The sequence below is a fragment of the Prionailurus viverrinus genome, chromosome F2 (assembly GCF_022837055.1).
Source record: "Prionailurus viverrinus isolate Anna chromosome F2, UM_Priviv_1.0, whole genome shotgun sequence".
Taxonomy (NCBI): domain Eukaryota; kingdom Metazoa; phylum Chordata; class Mammalia; order Carnivora; family Felidae; genus Prionailurus; species Prionailurus viverrinus.
In genome coordinates, this window is record NC_062578.1 from 80099738 (window position 1) to 80112990 (window position 13253).

General features: G+C 45.5%; 1 protein-coding gene across 3 annotated transcripts in view; it reads right to left on the minus strand.

Moving 5' to 3' along the window:
- TRAPPC9 (trafficking protein particle complex subunit 9) overlaps window positions 1-13253 on the minus strand; it is a 568190-nt gene that overhangs the window by 201198 nt on the left and 353739 nt on the right. For all 3 annotated transcript variants that reach the window (XM_047842486.1, XM_047842485.1, XM_047842487.1), the window contains one exon: window positions 10679-10821. In XM_047842486.1, the coding sequence (XP_047698442.1) occupies window positions 10679-10821 (143 nt within the window). The remainder of the gene's footprint in view (window positions 1-10678; window positions 10822-13253) is intronic.

Below are 13253 nucleotides of genomic sequence, written 5' to 3' on the forward strand. Positions count from 1 at the left end.
TGAGTCTGAATCAGACCAACAGAATTTAAAACCTCATTTCATTTTCTGTCATCTCAGAGGAGAGGAGGATTGAGCCTTTTTCTTCCTAGGTTTAATTGGTAATAAATACTCCAGTGCAAAAGATGAGGCAGCTCTCTGGTGCCTGCCAGCCACCTGGGGCCAAACCAGGTTAATACCTGCCCTCCAGCAGCCAGCAGGGTCCACTCCAGTGCCCAGCCGCACCCTGCACTGGGCGCCCCCTTCTGCCCGTCGCTCCCCATCACAGGGACCATGAAGTGCCCTACCCCCACCTCCCTGAAGAGTTCCTGCCATACCCCCTGTAACCATCCGATGCAAATTCAGCATCTTGTTTTCTTCAAGATTCTCACCCCACACTGCTCACATCCCCATTCTAATATTTAACAATTCCATTGATTACTGCCTGGTTATTTTTTTAAGTAGGCTCCATGCCCAGGGTGAAGCCCAGTACGGGGCTTGAACTCACAACCCCGGGATCAAGACTGGAGCTGAGATCAAGAGCCGGATGCCTAAGGGACCGAGCCACACAGGGGCTCCAGTGACCGCTTGCGTCATTGGCTAGGCGGTACCAATACAGCAGTGCGTCCAGCAGTGGGGCAAAGGCGAAGGGACCGTTCAGATACGTTCCGTGAGTGACATCATAAGGACATCCACAGAGCCCGCTGCACCAAAGCTGTTACGTTTCTGCACGACCCACCCAGCCCTTTGTCCCTAGAATGTGGCACACGACTGGAACGTGCACGGCAGACACACAAGAAAAGTGACAACCACCTCCTTTCAGTGATCTACCTGGTGTCAGGCACTGTATTAGGTACTTTACACACATTTTTACGTCAGCACAACTGGACACTATCAATGTTATCTGTTTCAGGCTAAAGGAATATAAATGATTTGCTCAAGATCACAGTGCAGGTAAGCAGTGGAATCAAAATTTGAAAGCAGATACAGGTACGTTCTTCTGAATCCTGGTGCTTGTTAAAACGCTACCTTCTTGTTAGGCTTGAAGCCAACTTAATAAATAAATGTAACAACTTGAAAAAGATCTACCACGATAAAACCCAACAACCCAACGTTAAGATTGCCTTTATTGTGGGTCTGTGAGCACATGTTCCCTACAGAGTTGAGCGGTCTTACCCCATGGGGGGAAATGGAACTTTTCTAAACGGCCAGGGATAAGTGCTGTGATGTGTCAAGTGGTAGGAGTTCTCTTAATAACGTAGTAACGATTACACCCTGGCCCTGCGCAGGGGAGAGTGTTTTTCACATAGCTCAGAGTAGCAACGCATGAGATTGGATCATTTATTCTAACAGACTAGAAAGAAATTGCTCCTCAGGAGAGACGAGGGCTGGGCATTCAGACAGGGGTGGCATGGCCCAATCCGTTTCAGTCTGCTCCCTAACAACATACCAGCCAGCTTGGTGTGAAACGAGTGAATCTCAAAGCAACCGATCTCCTCAATACAAGTCATCTGAGACCCATGCACACACCCCTGAGGGAGAAGTGGGGGGAAAGAGCAAAGACAGCTCTGCCTCCCATCTACACCGCGCTGGGGTCAAGAACACACCTGCGTCCTCCGTGGCGTCCTCCGCTTCTCGCATCAGCCGGGTGAGGTGAGCAGGGCCACGCCGAGCACTCCCGTGAGGGGCAGGAAGGCGGACCTGGGGGAGAGCCAGCCGCCTCCAAAGATATGGCAGGGGTGAGGGGCAGAATGCAGACCAGAACCCAGGCCTCCGCGCTCCCAGCTCAGAGGACCGCTGGCAGAAACGGTGCCCAGAAGGCCGGAAAGCACACCACACCTCTTCCACTCGTTAATGTACGGCTCAGGCAACATCTCCAGAGAGCAAGGCCGACTTCGAAGGGTTTACGGAGTTTAATAGGACGCTGAGCCCGACAGACCTAGGTCACTCCCTAGAATACAGCAGGCCCTGAATAAATAGGATTTCCCATCCCCCTTCACTCCTAAAACACTCTCATTAAACAACTCCCAGTGAGAAAAACTGCATCAGTTATCAATATTCGCGAGAGGAGCAGGTATATAGGACCATTCCAAGGAGCACAATGCCTTCGTATCCATTTATATTTTGGGTTCCAAGTAGATTGTTTATGCCAGCAATAGTTATCTTTTGATGTGTCTGTGGCTTTTTTGCACCAAAGTCAGCCCGAATCTCCACACAAGCTCCAACTAACACGTACTGCGGGTCATCCAGCCGTCTGTGCTGCAGAGGTCTTGAAGCCGTGACCCGTGGATGCCAGTCTGTCACCAGCAAGCTGTGAGAACCTGGGCAAATCACACACCCTTCTCTGGACCTCATTTATAAAGCAAATGCGTCAAAATGGGCCCGCTATGGGGATGGATGCTTGACTCTAAAATGGCATGATGCTAACAGAAAAATCACCTGTGAGCAAGACAAAAAATAATGAATTCCAGAGACACTGTCACATCAACCTCAATGAAATGCAAAATTCGAGTACCCAAATCAAATGCATGGTAATTCTACTATATTCCAGGCCATGTAGTTTACATAGGTCGCTAAGGAAAACAGAGCTTAAGAAAATTTTTTAGAAGCAATGCCTTTTACACAAAAGACACCTGAAAAAATGTAGTATTGCTGTCATCTACAGATCTTCCTCCAGTTACAGTGGAGTTACATCCAGATAAACCCATCCTAAGTTGAAATGCATTTCATACACTAACCTCCCAAATACCACGGTTTAGCCTCGCCCACCTTAAATGTGCCTAAGAACACTTACATTAGTCTACAGTTGGGCAGAAACATCAAAAATGCCTATTTAATAATATCTCATATAACTGACTACCGTACTGACCAACAGAATGGCCACTGAGGATGTAGAATGGGCGTCAGTGTGCCAGTCGTGGACCCTCATACTCACTGGCTGACTGGGGCCGCAGCTCCCCACCACTGCCCAGCCTAACAAGCCAAGTATCCACATACCGCTAGCCCAGGAAAAGATCCAAGTTCAAAATCACAAAAACAGTAGAAACTGAATTCAGATGACTTTCACCCTACTGTAAGGTTGAAAGATTCTAAGTCAGGCCATCATAAGTCAAGAACTGTCTATACTCGTCCAATCACTCCTTAAGTTTCGCACGGCCCTACCATGGGCCAAAGGTGCCAAGCCTTGAGGTACCAAGGTTAACCTCCTGCCTCCGGACTGCAAAAAGCTCAAAATCTGGCCAAGGAAACAGAAGTCCAGTGTTAGTCCCCCACTCCTCCCAGCAAATGAGTGGTGAAACCTTGCTCACTCTTCAAGAATTTGGACAATGTTCCATTTTCTTTGCCACCTTTCCTTCTCCAGTATAAAATCAAGTGTTCTTGTGGCTCCTGGGAGTCTCAGTCAGTTAAGTGTCTGACGTTAGCTCAGGTCAAGATCTCACGGTCACTGAGATTGAGCCCTGTGTCAGGCTCTGTGCTGACAGCTCAGCCTGGGGCCTGCTTCAATTCTGTGTCTCCCTCTCTCTCTCTGCCCCTCCTCTGCTCATGCTCTGTCTCTCAAAAATGAATAAACATTTTAAAAAATTGAAAAAAAAATCAAGTGTTCTCTCCAGTTGTACATATACTTTTGCAGGCGAACAACAAAATTTTGGAGATATAGTTCATATACAATGAAATACACAGACCAGAAATACACACACAGTTTGACGAGCTTTACATTTGTCTACAATCCTGTAACCCACACCTCCATCAAGATATACATTTCACCATCTCAGAAAGATGCTATTCTTTCTGGGGTGACCCCCTGTTTGGATTTGCCCAGCACTGAAGGCTCTCCCGGGGCAAAGGGGTTTCGGACCTAAAAGCTGCTAAATCCCAGGCAAACTGGGACAATTAGTAGCCTCATCCTTCCAAGTCAATTCCTGCCCTGCCCCACCTCAACGTATAGACAACCACTATTTAGACTTGTTTTCTCAGAATGAGTTTTCCTGTTCTAGAAATTGTTATAAATGAAGTCATACAGTGATTAGCATCACAGTTTCGAGTTTATTCCATGTTGTCGCATATACTGTAGTTCATTTGAGTACGTTCGTCTGCATGGATATATCACAGATTCTTCATTCATTCCCCTGCATTTGGGGTTGTTTCCAGTTTGGGGTCATTACAAAGATAGCTGTTATGAAACTTCTTACAGGCATCTTTTTGTGAATATAAATGTTTCTTTTTCTTGAGTCAAAATCCGTGAGGTCCTTGGGTAGGCAGATGTCACACTCTACACAAAGTGCCTGACCGATGTGTAAAGTGGGGGTGCCACGTTACATCCCATAAGTGATTTATAGGGTTCCAGCTGTTTCACATTCTTACTGGCATTTAGTATCATTGGTCTTAAGTTTGGCCACACTAAAGGGTATCCAGTGGTATCTAATTGTGGTTTTAATCTGCACTTCTGTAATGATGAATGATGCTCAGCACTTTCAGGTGAGTATCTGTTTGTGGAGCCCAACGTGGGGCTTGATCCTACAACCCTGGGATCATGACCTAAGCCAAAATCAAGACCTGGACACCCAAATGACTGAGCCACCCAGGTGCCCTGTTCAAATCCTCCACCCATTTTTTAATTGTCACTAAGTGTTTATTTTTAAAGACTTCCCTATGTTTTGGATACAAGACCTCATTGCATAAATGTGTAATGCATTTTTGCTCACAGCATGCACCCTGCCTTTTCACGAGGTGAAGTTTTAAATTTTATCAACTTTTTAATTTTATAGTTAGTAGTCTTTGACCCCACCTGACGAATCTTTGCACCAAAGTTACAAAGATACTTTATAAACCTTTTCAAAGAAAAAGTAGCAAAGTTTTTTCTTTTAGGTCTAGAACCCATCTCAAATGAATTTTTGTGTATGATGGAACCTACGGGTGAAAGTTCTTCTTTTCCCCACATTCGTATCCAGTTCTTCCAGCACCATTTGTTGAAAAACCTTTTCACTCCACGTGAAGTTGTTTTCATACCTTAAAAATCATTTGATCATATATAAAAAAGCCTATCTCTAGACTATTATGGCCCATTGATCCCTTTGTCTATAACAACAGCACTGTCTTAGCTAGTCTAACGGCACACTGCCTTAAAATCATCGCCTACACCAACTTTGTGTGTGTGTGTGTGTGTGTGTGTGTGTAGATGTGTGTCTAGTCCATTGGCAATAGGCATTTTGAAATAATTTCTGTAACAACTTGTCAATTGCACTCCAAAAAAAATCTGCTTGGATTTTATTTTTTTTCCAAGTAGGCTTCACATCTGGGGTGGAGCCCAACATGGAGTTTGAATTCATGACCTTGAGACCAAGAACTGAGTTGCTATCAAGAGTCAGACGCTTAGCCGACCAAGCCACCCGGGCACCCAACCTGCTGGGATTTTGACTGGAATTGCACTGAATTTATAATCCAATTTGGGGGAACTGATATCTTAGCAATAATTGATTCTTTAAATCAACAGGCATGGTATAGCTCTCCAATTATTTAAGTGTTCTCTAATTTCCCTTAGCTGTACTTTGACATTTTCAAGGTAGAGATCATCTTTAAAAAGATTTATCCCTAAGTGTTGAATGTTTTTTACTATAATACAAATATTTTCAAAATTTCATTTGCAAATTAATTGCTACTATACACCAGTGTATAAAACCATAGTTGATTTCTGAATATAATATGGTATCATCCTGCAATCTTGTTAACTTATTAGTTCCAATAATTTCTTTAGGGTGGTAGATCTCTTAGAATATTTACGTACATGATCATATGTATCATGCAAACACATGTGATTGCTAACTGTTCTTCATTTCCAATTTTTACAGCTTTAATTCGTTTCTCATCTCATTGCCTGCCCTGATTAGGTAGAAATAGCAGAAAAGTAATGAATACACTGGCAAGAGCAAACATACTTGTCCTGACTTGTCCTGATCTCAGAACAAGTGTTCAGTCTTTCCCAATTAAGTATTATGTTAAGCTACATAATTTTAGGGTTTTGTAGATCATCCAGATCAGACTGCACAAGTTCTCCTCCGAGCCTTGTTTATGGACAGTTTCTATCATAAGTGTTCAATTTTGTCAGAGGATTTTTTTCATCACTGACATCTTATTTTTCTCCTTTATTTTGTTAGTAAATGCACTGATTTTTCAATGGTAAAACAACCTTGTGTTGTTGGATGAAACCTGAATTGTTCATATTGCATATCTCTTTTATATTGCTAGGGTGGATTTATTAGTATTTGGTTCTGAATTTTTAGAATTATGCATATGAGGACATGGATCACAACATTTGCTTTCTCGTAATGTTTCTCCCAATTGGCATCAGGGTGAAGATAGTGTCATAAAATGAGAACTGGAATTATTCCCTCCCTTGTCTACTTGTGGAAGAATTTTTGTAAAAGTGGTATTATTTCTCCTTAAAAGTTTGATATATTTCACAGTGAAGCCATCTGAGTGTAAAGTCTGCTTCATGGGGAGTTTTTAATTAAGAATTTAAACTAACTGATATGGGACTATCTCAAGGACTCTATTTCTTCTTGTGTCAACTTTAGTAATTTCTGTCTTTCAAAACATTTTTCATTTGTAAAATTTATCAGAATATGATTTATCATAATGTACTTTTATTATTTTAATGTGTACAGATTTTATGATGATTCATTCACAGTAATTTGTGCTTTCTCTTTTTAATTCTGATCATCCTGGCTATAGTTTATTAATTTTATTAATCTTTTCCAAGAATCAACTTTTAGTTCCATTTACTCTACATATTATTTTTTCATTTTCCATTTCATTGGTAACTACTCTTCACCCTTTTTTTGAACCATTCATCTTTTCTAATATATGCATTTAGTGTCCTATAAATATCAGTTAGCTGGAATTATTTACTACAAGTATACATGTTTCCTATATTCTTCCTAATTTTCTGTCTGCTTGTCTATCAAATACTGAGATACAGGTGTTGAAATACCCAACTATAACTGGTATTTTCCGTTTCTCCCCAAGATCCTGGTTTTATTTTGAAGTTATGCTTTAAGTACATTTGCATTTATACTTTTTATGTACTCTTGATGACTCGACCTGTCTATCAATAAAATTATCCTACCCTTTTCTCCTCAAAGTCTACTTGTTTGATATTAATATACCCACACCAACTTTCTCATGATTAAGTGTTTGCCTGGCATATCTCCCCCCCCCCCCATATTTGTACTTATACACTCTACATAATTGTGAGTTTCTGGTAGAAAACACGTAGTTGTCTCTAGTTTGTTTGTTTGTTTTTATGTTTTACTATAGTCTGACAACTTGTACTTTTAAATACAGTCTTTAGTCCATTTACATTTAAAATAATTCTTGGTACATTAGATTTAAGTCTACCACATTGCTATTTGACTATTAAGATTCTAGTTCTTTACTTGCCACCTCTTCCCTCCTTTTCAGATTAAGCATTTTCTAGTAACTCATTTTCTCTCTTCTGGCTTATTATCCACACTTTAAGTGGTTGCTAAAGGGTTTCCAATATGCATCTTTAACTTACTACATTTTAACTTCAAACGGTATCGTAACAGTAGCATGTAACAACCGCCATCCTCCTCTCCTCCGTCTCCCTTCCATTTCTTTGTGCTATTTTTGGTTACATATTTTACTTCTCTATATGATATGCACAACAAAATTATATGCTCTTATTTTTTCTTTAAATAGTCAATAGTCTTTTAAAGAAATTAAGAAGCAAGGGGAAGAATCTTTTCTGTTTATTCACTTGCTATTTCTATTTCTAGGATTCAACATTCCTTAATATAGACCCATGTTTCCATTTGATATTATTTCTGCCTGATTAGCTTTTATCAGGCTGATGCAACACAAGAACGGGCTCTACCCATTTACTACCCACTGAGTGCTTTATCTAAAATATGAAATACTGGTGTTTATTTAAAGAATAAATGAGGGGCGCCTGGGTGGCGCAGTCAGTTAAGCGTCCGACTTCAGCCAGGTCACGATCTCGCGGTCAGTGAGTTCGAGCCCCGCGTCAGGCTCTGGGCTGATGGCTCAGAGCCTGGAGCCTGTTTCCGATTCTGTGTCTCCCTCTCTCTCTGCCCCTCCCCCGTTCATGCTCTGTCTCTCTCTGTCCCAAAAATAAATAAACGTTGAAAAAAAAAATTCTAAAAAAAAAAAAAAAAGAATAAATGAAACATTCAAGGTACTTGTTGAAAGGCTTATAGTCTGGTAAGTACTTTACTAGAAACACAAGGCCCACAGAAGGACCAACCAACTCTATCTAGTCACATTCAGGAAAATTTTACAAAACTGGTGACATAGTAGATCATCAATGGCCAACAAACTTTTCCCAAAAGAGTAGGTGAAAGACAGTTTAAGAAGAGTTTTAGAAATGTATGCAAAGACATGTTGCAGGAAATGGTCTTGATACACCTAGTGCTGCTGACAGAGGCAAAGTGTCTTCTCCTGGATGTGTGGAGGAAGTGGGAACAGAGCTAAAGGCAAAGGTCTGGCTCAAATTTTTAAGTCCCCTGAATATCACGATAGGGACTTTGAACTTTATCTCCCAAGTACTGGGAAAGTCTTTAATCCGTCTGCATTTACAGGATGATGCAGGAGCAAAACTGGAGGCAGGGGGACCACACAGGCAACTACTCCTAAAGTGTCGAGGAAAGGTAACCAAGACATGCAGTGGAATGCAGAGGGGGTCAGGAGATGTCTCAGAGGTTCAATCCACAGGATCTGGGGAGAATCAGACTTAGCGGGAACGGAAAGGGAGGGTTAGGAGATCAATCCCGAGAGCAAGAAAAAGACCACGTCGGCCAACAAGAAAGAGTAGAATCAGTGGGTGGGGTAATCGGGAGCCAAAGAGCACTTGAGCTAACCACTGACTTTTCCAAGTGTGTTTGCTCCTTTCCACATGGCAGCATTTTTGTCATCTTGAATTGTCATTTAGAGCTGCAGGGGCCATGACATGGAAGCCAGGTATCAAGAGGGGGGAGAAAACCCAACTCAGTGACAACCTGTGCTGCTTCCAAGAACTATTTATATGAGCAGTGGCAGCAGGCGATGCGAGGATGAGAAAGGAACACAGCAGGTACATCACGGAGCAGCCCTAATGCACAGGAAGGGCCTGAAATACTCTCACAGCATCTGGCAGCAGCCCTGGTCACAGCCTCCCCGGGGGTAAGTGCTTTGATGCTTGATACAACAAATGCAAAACAGAGGCAAGCCTTGGCAAGAAAGACTATTACTCCACGGACTGAAAAAAGTGACAGATGATGAAATGTGATGCTAAGAAGCCCAAGCTAAGCCATTAATTCTTGCGGAGCCATTCTCCAATGGCTGGGAAGAAAAATGGTCTTTCCTATAAACCAAAACCACACTTATTATTTGGGGCTGTATCACTTTAAAAGGAGTTTTTTTTATCAACATTAACGTGGGCAGCAACATCCCTCTCTTTCACTCTGTGGAACACGGAACCCACGGGTGGAGGGAAGGGGCTGCTGGCTGTGATGTTCTTTCCCAGTTCAAGGCTACAGAGGTGCTTGTGATCACTGCCACCGTAACTCTATCAAGAATAAACAATACTAGGGGCACTGGGGGCTCAGCTGGTTAAGCATCTGACTTGATTTCAGCTCAGGTCATCATCTCACGGTTCATGGGTTCAAGCCCCGCATTGGGCTCTACGCTGATGGCACAAAGCCAGCTTGGGATTCTCTCTCTCCTCCCCGCTCTCTGCCCTCCCCCACTTGCATTCTCTTTCAAAATACATACACTTTAAAAAAAAAGAGGAAGAAGTAATACTGTCCCACTGCATCCTACTCCAACATGTAAGATACCACTGGACATGAAAGTAAATAGGAAGTACTCGGTGGTAATCTGCACCTGCTTCCCACAGGCTGCTGGACGCTGGAGGAGGAATCTGAGAAGAGCAGCCCCGTTGGATGGAATACCACCCACCACTTTCAGAACCAACCACTCCCGGCTCTCTCTCAAAGTTTTCGATGCAATATTGTCATTCTCCTGCCTCAGAGCAGAGTACCTCTAGGACCTCTGGCCACTTCTGGGTTTGACATAGACACGCTGTCTGATTTCTTTCCCCCTGGAGGAAGGCTAGGCCTGGAGGAGTAAACTGGAGAGAAAATGTCTGTGCAAGATGGGCGCCCTGGGCAGAAACAGCCCAGGGCTCTAGATGGCCGGGAACTCCATGAACGGGGAGGTGCCGAGATCCTGGACAGCCTGGCTCTGCACGCTGTTTTCCAGGGATGCCGGAAGTGACACAGGAAGAGATGTTAGACTCCAGGAGTCCCCAGGACATGTGGCTACCTGCCGAACCCCTACTAGCAGGAGAGGGAATCAGACTGAAGCCAGGACCAGCCTCAGGGCCATGAGTGGGAAATGTGTCCTGTACAATGACGGCCACAAGCAAGCATGTTGCAATGTTGATGTTATTATTCTGCCACGTTACAAGGTGTAAAGCCTGCCCACTACAATCAAAGGAAAAGGCACTTCTTATAAGGCCTGTTTTTCTGATACAGAAACCTGAGTCCCAGGGAGGCTATGCAACTTGGCACGGTGGTGTGGATTTGACTAGAGGTGGGACCAAGATGAATCCTGAGGTCGGAATTCCAAATGCAGCGCTGTCAGATTCCAGAAGAAGGCAATCATAGGGCAGAGATCCTCTTACCTGGTCGCCGGCAGAGTAGTGACTCGGGTGAAGAACACAGACGGCTCAGCCTCCACGTGCAGCCCCAGGGACAGGTTCCTGTAATACCCTTCAGCGTGGCCCGGGCCTCCAGAGTATTTGAAATTCAGGATAGCTTCCAAGGTCTAAAATGATGTAAACACGGTATGTTAGTAATCGCGAAGTTGATGGGCTTTCTTCCAGAAGGCAGGCTTCACTCAGGTAAGAGGGAAGATAACCCCAACTGGGCAACTCGGAAACTGGGCCCCTGCACCGTCTTTCCTAGGATGCCCTGTGTCTGCACCAACATCCCTCAGCCCAGATGCACAAATGGAAAAAGGCTCCAAAATTATTCTGTGGTTCCTAGAGCATTTCTGAGAGAAAAACACATTTCAATCAGCATCACTTCAACATACAGACGAGAGGGTTGGGGGAAGGTGGCACTTCTGTCCGGGAGGTAGAGCATAGCTCCCAGGTCAACAGTCAGTAAGGCTGACCAGCTACAAACTCCTGACACTTCCTTGAACCCATCAAGAGATGAGGTCACAGGGTAACCACAGAGCCAGAAGGCCAAGGAGGTACACGGCCCTTCTGGAAGGTAAAGGGTAGGGATATCTTCTCAACAAGTACAGAGCCAGCCAGCACACAACTGGCAGGAAGCAATTAGCCCAAAGTTTAATAAATTGCTAAAGGCTGAGTAGGGGCTCTAATAATAGCAAAGACCCCCTTGGGAACCCAGACCAGAAGATAGTTCCCACCCACTGTAGGCTCCTCACCATGAACCCTCTCGGGGTATACACACACAGGACTAGGGCAGGGGGCTGCGGTGGGGGAAGCAGAGGTAGCCTCCCTCCAGAGCACGGGCATGGAGGAAGGGAGTCAGCAGCCACCAAATAAAGGTAAGAAGCCAAGACACCGGCCCCAACCCCACACTCCCCTCCCATCCCCAAGCAGACCCTTCTCTACTCTGAAGCAAAATCCTAAGCTTCTGGAGGAGGGGTGACCAATGCCAAGAGTACAGTGGCAGGGATGAATACCCATTCTAGTGGGGGGAAGGGCAGGAGGTGGTCCCCAGCCAGAATCCCGTACCAATGCTGTCAGAGCTGGAAACCCACTCGTCCACAATGCCCACCATGTACTGGTCAGAGAGGTCGCCGCGTGGGCAAGGAGCAGGGATGCCAAGGGAGCCCATAACATGAGACCTAGATGCACAGTGCGGGACAAGGACAGCAGGGAGACCCCACCTGCTCCTGCCACCAGCACCAGTGGGGAAGGAACACGGTATGGAAAGCCCCCAGCCCTGGTGGTGCAGGAAGGGCTGGGGACGGAGGAAGACCACTCTGGGCAAACGCCCTGGCGCCTCAGCAGCCCCTACCCTCTGCCCTGCCCCCCAGCATATGACAACAGCAGAGGAATTTGGGAGCCTGTGGCGCACCCAAGTAACTATAGCAACGAGAAATCTCAAGCCCAGCTCAACTCCTCACTCCAGTGACTCAACCTTCTGCAGTCAAGTCCCAGCATGGGCCCCAGCCAACTACGGCCCAGCCAAAAGCAGCCTGAAGCCTGGTTCTGTACACCCCCGAGAGCAGTTTTTACAGAGTCAAAAGGCTCTAAAACAACAACAAAGAAAAACAAAGAACATATGAAAGTAACCATTCGTGGCCGACAAAACCAAAGTGTGTACTGTATGGTTCTTGACACGGAAAGCTTGCTGATCAAACCGGAAGAAGGAAACAGAAGTAGATCTTCGTGACCGTGGGCGAGGCTGTGGTTTCACAGGTAGGACCCCAAAAGCACAAGCAAGGAGAGACAAAAGTCACGGGAATCCCAGGGAGGCAGACCCTCAGGATGAAGGGCCAGAAGGCCCACCGCTGCAGCTAGGCCACGTAAAGAGGGGTCTGAGAAAGTACCCACAGCTGGCCCTCAGCGGACCACTGAAGACACGTGTGCAAGTCCGAGCTCTCCGCTGGGCCAGAGAAACCAGAGCGGCGCCGGCCATGGCCATCCGGGACCTCAGCGCCATGTGCCCAAGGGGGGGACGCACGTGTCCTCTCCCCTGGTAAGAGCGCCACCAAGCCACGCTTCCGACAGGAAGAAGGAGCTGCCTGCCTTCCTCTCTCTGTTCAGGAGTCCTGTTTCGATAAACCCTCCTGGCCAGACACCGTGTTCAGCCTTTAGTTATCGCTTTTGTTGACCTATTTCTTGTCTCCAGCGGAGAGGCGACCGCAGCGCAGACTTGGAAAATAAACATCCTGCATGGGCAAGTGGTCACAGAAAGGGCATCGGGAGGGGGACAAGAACTTGGCCGTGAGAAGGCCAGGCGAAAAAAACCTCCAGAAGTGGCCCAGCCGCACGGTACGGGGGAGGGGCGCGGGCCGGTTAAGCTCAGTCTGACGCACCGGCTCCACCAGGTCTCGGGCTCTTGCCCACCATTCCCAGCCCATTTCTCCACTGTGACGCAGGGACAACAACGAATGCCTATCTCAGACTCCAGCAAAGATTTAAGGAGAAGACGAGGTAGCAGAACCAACAGATGCTCATTAAACAAACGCCTTTCTCCCTCTGCAACCCCACCATT